At 39.6% G+C, this 7,274-nt stretch overlaps 1 protein-coding gene across 1 annotated transcript; it reads right to left on the reverse strand.

Moving 5' to 3' along the window:
* Positions 1 to 1,075: 1,075 nt before the first annotated feature.
* LOC124643391 (trypsin-1) lies at positions 1,076 to 6,921 on the reverse strand. Its single transcript, XM_047182372.1, has 8 exons — positions 6,725 to 6,921; positions 6,046 to 6,241; positions 5,476 to 5,593; positions 4,519 to 4,648; positions 3,708 to 3,828; positions 2,781 to 3,028; positions 2,157 to 2,264; positions 1,076 to 1,774 (listed from the first exon to the last, which is right to left on the reverse strand). The coding sequence occupies exons 1-8, from the start codon at positions 6,876 to 6,878 to the stop codon at positions 1,596 to 1,598; spliced, it is 1,254 nt and encodes a 417-aa protein (XP_047038328.1). The 5' UTR covers positions 6,879 to 6,921; the 3' UTR covers positions 1,076 to 1,595.
* Between the last annotated feature and the right edge of the window lie 353 nt (positions 6,922 to 7,274).

Consider the following 7,274-nt stretch of genomic DNA (forward strand, 5'->3'; position numbering starts at 1 on the left):
TGTCAATGTCAGATTGACATGCATTAATAACTGTCATTTGCGTTTTGTTTCATATGGAGCATAAGAAAAAGTAACGGTTGCTCTTTGATATCAATGCAGGCTAGACTGGCAGATTTGCCTGACCACTAGTTATAGAGTCTGTAATCGATTGCTTGGCTAATATTAGGTGAATATATGTGGAGAATTTCGGCTTACTTCGGTCAACTTTACCGAGTACTACCCATATAAAGAAAAAAAAGGCATTCATTTTATGCAACCCTCTGTATACTCCCAGAATTAATTATGTGTACTTCCTTATGTACTACTAGGGTCACTTATTCCCTTATGTAGGTACTCCCTTATGTTCTCATTAAACTCCCTTATGTACCTTTATCCATTGGCAGTTGCACGGGGGTAAGGGAGGAAAAAGGTGGGCCTGTTAATAGATGATTGGAAAACTTGAAATAAAAATGCATTTTTATAATTTTAACATTTTTTTTAAACGATTGCACATCACTTAACCTCTATTAAATAAATACCTTAATAAATAATATTTTAAGGGAGATCAAATCAGGAGATTATGAATTTTACATGAGATTGGAAAATGGCAAGTCAGGTATATTCACAGCGCGATCTTGGGCAATATGAGTTGTTTGCCAGGCAGAGTAATGGTACGTCCTACGTGAGCGATATGGATGCGAACGCGAAGCGACACGGCTCGACGCGAAAACAACAAACATTCGGTAACAGGCATTTCTTTTGATGTGGCCTACGTGATAACGTGACGTGACGTCCATATGTGAATTCGCAATGTATAGCTTCGCATCACTTTCACGCCCGAATGCCTTCGATTTGCCTATGTAGGACGCACCCTAACTTAGTGTACACTGCCTTGCAATCGCCTTGAGCCCTAGGCTCGATTAGATCAAGCTCGATCGCTAACTTAAGATATAAGTAGGTATTAAATATACAGTGATAAACATTTACATGAGAGTATTTTACAGATTTCAATAAAGTATTCCGTTTATATATCATTTTGTCATTACAAAAATTTAAGTACACGCATTATCACTTATCTTCTTCATCTTCTTGCAAGGTTGAAAGTCAATCTTTATCATAGTCTTCTTTTTTTGTGCAAGAATAGACTCGATTTCAGTCTCAAATTGTGTGACAATCTTTTACGGCCCGGCTTTCAAACTTTTAAATAGCATCTTTGAAATAAAGTTGACGTTTCGTTTTCTTCATCACTTATATTTTGTACTGTTTGTTTATCATTTTTTTTTAAATTTCATTAAAAAATATTTCAGCTTCCCAACAGTGTAATCGTTAAGATTTCATGTCAACCAGTTCGAGTAGGAAAACTCTGACCTTCTTATACTAGGGCTCTGAGCGTTGTTAAGCTATGCTGGTAAACCCTGTAGAGTCTACATTCTGTACATTCTACAGTGTAGACGATACATACCGACGAATAATGTATTTTTACGTAGTATTTGAGCCTTATGAAGGTCTTAAAGTCAATAAATAGTTGATCTCGAAGATTTGTTACAACAACATTTTTGGAACCTTAAAGTTCAGTCAAGTCCAAGAAATCATAAGCACGGTCAACTCCATCTAGTCTAAAAGTCAATATAGTTGATATGTTCAGCCACGACGCCGCGGATCCAGGTGCTGGTGACCTTCACGTTGTGGTAGATCCCCGGCTGATGGTCCACTCCGCAGCCGAAGCCGGCTGATGTGATCCCCACTAGGTAGTAGCGACCGTTGTCTGATACTATGAGGGGGCCACCGGAGTCTCCTGATGGAAGAAAAGCGATAGGTGTTTTAAATTAAATTACTTATACTGAGTTTTCTGTTATATCACAGTTAACATAGATTAGATACCGAACTACCAGACGGTATCCTAAACCTTATAACGCTACTTTCCACGGCGACAATACTGGATGAGATTTTCGCAGGATACAGTATAACTTAGATATGTAGATATATTCACCCGTTCTTTCGGTTTGCAGATCTACCACGTACATACTCTCTGAACCATATCGTACAAAAATCCGATCCGTCTTGTCTCCAAGTGAACATTCCGTAAGATATGTGTCTACCACTATCAGCTTAAAATCCTTCTTATAAATATTTCTAGAAGTTCAAATTCGAATTTACAGGAACTTATGAGCAGTTACCTAAGCATGCATCTTGGTGTCCATCGGAATGTCCGGCGCAGATCATCTCGGAATGTATCTCCACTGAGATCTGCTTACTCCTGTGCCAATTAATGCACTGCTCTTTGCCTGTGGGAAACAATAGTTTTGTTCAGTCTTTATCTAGGAGTATCTTACGAGAACGAATTGATTTTTAATATTAGATCACAATTTTTATAATAAAATCACAGACACATAAACTACATGATGCGTAGAGGATATGTATAAGAGAGTACAAGGGGGAGTACGTACATAAGGGAGTATGTAGGAGAGTACATAAAAAGAAGAAGCGTGACGTACCAAGTGTAGATTAGGGTTGTGGGCGTGCCCATAATATCCACTACGGTAGAACCATCACTACAAACTATATAAATACACATTTAAGAGATGCAAGCTCGCTGTTTACTATAAGGATCAAATAAATAAATATTGATTGAAGTTTGTTAAAATCTTGTTGCTACCAGATTCTTTGGAACTTAAGTCTCACTTAAAACTCCTCCTGTTGAAGCAATAAACGTAACCGTGACAAACATAGTATGATTTTTGAACAGTCCTTAAAATAGAGGGGCATTTCAGTATTAAAACTAAAACAAAACACCAACTTACTAAGTATAGGCACAGTAGCGGACCTCAACATATTAGTTCCCGTATGTCCTGTACTCGCATCCGTCTTCCCCCATCCTGCTATCACTCCAGCCCTCCCTCGTAACTCCATATCCCTCTCCGGCAGGCAGATCGGGAGGATATGAGTAGTATAGGTGATGGGCCGGGATAGCTTCAGTAAGGCGATGTCGTAACGGTCCGGTTGCGTCATACGAAATTGGAAAAGAGGGTGAAGGATTTTTTGGACGACCCTGTGGATAGAAAATTGAATGAAGAGATTGTATAAAAAAGTGGGCACTTAGCTGGTCCTAATTATTTAGATAAACCGCGTTAAAGGATACCTTAGTGTTTACCTTTTCCAACACTCAAATAAATAACCACTGTTCTATAACTATATTCTCTCTGTCCACAGAAACTATGTTTTGCAAAAACTACTGAGCATTATTTAGAAGAAACTACAGTTACTCGGATTTAGAATAAGTTCCCTAACTAAAGTTCTTACTAGTAACAACAAGCTGTTTCTCACAGTTTCACCCGCGTCCTGAGGAACTTGAACCCGAAATCGGATAAAATATACCAAGCCGAGGACTCCCGGAGATAGTGCCTATTTACTTGCTATGATTACACTAAGGTACCTTTTTTTGTGGCTTCCTTTCCCGTCGGGGGACGGGAGAGGGGTATGTGGGACTCCGCAGTAAAGACGTTCCCGGTTTACCCACTAAAGAGGCCCAGCGGCACTCCGACCTCGCCTAAGTGGTGGGGGTCTGGGAGTCTATGGCGTCCAGTCCCCCATTGTCGAACTCTAGGGTACCTAGCTTCTCAAGAGTGAATCGTTTTTCGAACCAGTTCGGCAATTTCGGACCTTTTAAGGTGCAAACACAAAAAAAACCTCTTCTCTTTAACATAAGCTATAAAGAAAACAGATGTTACCCCAGTTTCCTAGCAGTACTCGCACCAGCACTGGTATCCAGAGCTCCCAGCCACACGGCGATGTCCCGCGGCCGCGCGCGCGACACGCAATGAGCCGCCGTCGCCACGTACCAACGAGATACTGCAAATATAAGAATAAGTTTAAGTGAGTTGAAAAGAAGAAGGAAGCTAGATAAAATGCTAGTGAAAGGGAGAGTCTGCCTTGGCTTTACCAAGTTTGTGTAGAGACATTGTGGGCTGTCAAATCGGTTTATGCTTTTCGGTCCTTAGGTCTAAACATGGTCTAAACTGAAAGAATATTCGACACACAATATATGCCTCGTCTAAGCTAAAATGACGCGCCCCAATACTATATTGCTATGAAGTATTCACACACTTCAAATCGTGGAATAGTCAACAAGTGTGTAATCTTATCACTCTACATAGGCAATGCGAATTACACACCTAAGTTCTTATAAAGCATTTTATATAGCGTTAGAACAGATATAGTTCATACCGAACTTATTGGCGCCTTGGATTATCGCGCAAGTCGCTGCGATCAGCGACCACTCGGAAATTAATTACGAACCACCATATATTACCTACATATACATCTGGATTTAACATATCTTTTAACATATCTTTTAACTCTCGCACACTATTGTCTGTCTACATGTTTCTTCCTCACATTTCCTTTCGCAAGTCTGCTGGTATATTTGTACTCAATTTTATTATACCATTTGTTATTGTTATTTACAGTGTGTACATAAGTTATATAACAAAATAAATAAATATAATAGTTTGGCGAGCTTTACTAATGTTTTAAACGTACCAAGAACACCACCGCACTGGAACTCGGATATCCTGACGTGCGCTTGCCAGGGGAACTCCGCGAACCTCGCCTCCCTGCCTCCTATGATCCTCTTCTGTATCATCTGCGTGGAAGACAGGCCACAGTCTACCTGGAAGAAGACGAAAAAAATTTTATAATAATAAAAAAATTAATGAGTCAAGCCTATGTCACGAAAAATGATTGTTGTAACGAAAAATGATTATGTATTCCTTACTCAATATCAAAAGTGAGAAAGTAGCTTTGTCTGCCTCGATAAGACTATTATGTAGTGAACAGATTTAAGTTATGCAATAATAGCGCTAATTATGAACAATAATTTCTTTCTCGCGTATATCAGCGGCATACAAAAGGTTGAATGACAGGTACACAGGTAGTATCGAGCTTGAGAAAGGATAGGGTACTTTTTATCCAGAGATGGAAAGTAGGATTTGAATTTAACATTAGGTACTTTGTAATAAGTTCAGTGTTTTGATTACACCGCTACATATTTTAGCTGTTCATATCTTTCAGTCTAAAATCATAAATGTGAAAGTAACTTTGTCTGCCTGTCACGCTTTCGTGGCTTTAATCTCTAAACTTATTTTAGACTGGCTGTTTCCCACGTTTTAACCACGTTCAAAGGGAACTACATCCTGGACCCTAATACTGAGCCTGAGCTACTCCTTATTAGATCAGCTATCTGCCAGTAAAAGTCTTGTCAAAATAAGGCTTGCTACTTTTTTTTAGATTATCCTGAAATCACAATTAAGGCGCATTTATCGCATTAGGGTAGCCTGTAATGGTAAATGTATGTAGAAAAATAAATAAATAACATGTAAAAACATTTTCCGCATGAGAAGATATATATCTCCTGCAGTGGGACAGCCAAGAATAATTATAATGTCAGCACTACAAGAACTGCTGGTCCTCATAATAGAAGAATAAATTCAGGTATACCTGTGCCACTTCATCATCAGCTCTCCTTCGGAACACGTTGGCTGGCACCACGCTGCGCTGTGGTACTTGACGCAGCTTCGGCGGCACCACCTTGTACTTCCATTCTGATGATGGTATGCTGAAATAAAAAATTAAATCCAAACATTACGATATCAGAAGCTACTGGGCACACATAGTAAACCGCAGCGATCAGTGATACAATGCGCGCCATGTCGTCCTTAAGTTAGCTTTTTGAGCCTTTGCTCATTAGTTCGTACTGATCTTGTCTTCTTGACCAGAACTTTGCTTGAGGCTACGAGTAGTTACTATAAATTAAGTTCACAATAGTCCAGATATTAAAAAAGAGAAAATATTGACATAGCAGTATGTTTGCGTGAGGACTATTTGGCACACAGATATGATAGCCTAGCGTTTGAGAAAGGATTTTTCTCCATGTGCGCGGAGTAGTTACTACAAGATAAGTGTGAAACCGCTGGCGGAAGCTTATACGTAATAATCACCCTTGCGAAACACGGATTTCAAGTTAAATTCCGACCTACTCCTGTAATAGAAGATACTTCTGCTCAATACCTGTTATCCATCCCATCATTCCTGCTAGCCTCAGGAGGCACGCAGCATGAGAACAGCCAGCTGCCTCCACACCCCCTCACTCTGGTCCCCCCTCGAAGCCAGCACGAGAGGGTCAGGGTGCATGGCCGGACCTCTGATCCTAGGCTGCAGGTACTGGGGTAGCCGAGGATGGAGGCTAGCATGCGACTTGTCAGTGCTGAAAAAAAAAAGAAAAATCAAAGACAATAAGATTGCTATTGATGGAATTTTAGAACATTGCCAGTTTTTACATTAAGTCTTTTTGGTTTTATAATTAATAAGAATGGGTAAGGTATGTAGATATTTGTATTTCTATGGGCCCTAGTAGCCTGAAATAAAGGAATAAAAAGTAAAAAAAGTACGAAGTGAAAGATGTGTAAATAAAAAAATAAGTTATGTAGGGGTAGAAATAAGTAAAACATCGAGTATTTTTGTATTCTCGCATTTGGACTCATTGGAAGATCAATTTAGTCATAAAAATGGAGCGGGGATAATTTATGAAAAGTCACATAAACGGTTGCTTAGACATAAACATGCTTACAACATTGTACCATTAGTTACTTAGATGCTGTGTTAGATAAACTGATAGACAGACACGCAAAGTGTTCTTAAAGGTACTTAAAGCTAATGGACACATAAAAAAAACACATTTAATACCTACATTCACCCCCAACAGTGGCCACAAAATTCAAAACGACGAGAGGCACCAACCACCCGAGCCGCCATCTTGTTCCACCCGTCAGGCTGCGCGCGCGCCGGTCGTGGTCTCTTTGTCTATGGTAATGCCATGGTGCGTCATGGTTCACCGTTGACATGGCGCCAAAGTGCGGTAGAATGACATAGCGTGGGCTGTCTCGACGCCTTTGTAGAAGATTTTAGCTGGAAATGATAGAAAGTGGTGTTAGATTTTTTATATTATCTTTTTTTCCTTTCTGCTTCTTTTTTAAAATCACCCTCAGCTGTACCACTAACAACCAACTACCTCCAGCAGATTCACCCACATCCCTTAGAAACTTGTAATTCTAGCCTGCCTTATTTGATAAATGGAATAACTGACATTGAAATAATTTTTGGAGTCGGTCCAGTATTTCAGGAGTACTCAAACTCTTCAGCCTAAAATATCCGTATAGATAATGACGAGTTCTTCCGTATTTCGGAAGGGACGTTAAATTGCCCATCAATTTTAAAATTTGAATATCTTTGGCAACCGG

This window comes from Helicoverpa zea, chromosome 27 (genome assembly GCF_022581195.2).
Source record: "Helicoverpa zea isolate HzStark_Cry1AcR chromosome 27, ilHelZeax1.1, whole genome shotgun sequence".
Taxonomy (NCBI): domain Eukaryota; kingdom Metazoa; phylum Arthropoda; class Insecta; order Lepidoptera; family Noctuidae; genus Helicoverpa; species Helicoverpa zea.

What these genes read in the sequence shown, in the direction of transcription:
- LOC124643391 (XM_047182372.1), bottom strand. Translation starts at nt 6,878, where the DNA reads ATGTCAACGGTGAACCATGACGCACCATGGCATTACCATAGACAAAGA. An exon ending in GGCCACTGTTGGGGGTGAAT is followed by an intron (nt 6,242 to 6,724) that starts GTAGGTATTAAA and finishes TTTTTTTTTCAG; the next exon opens with CACTGACAAGTCGCATGCTA. An exon ending in ACACCAAGATGCATGCTTAG is followed by an intron (nt 1,775 to 2,156) that starts GTAACTGCTCAT and finishes TTCTTCCATCAG; the next exon opens with GAGACTCCGGTGGCCCCCTC.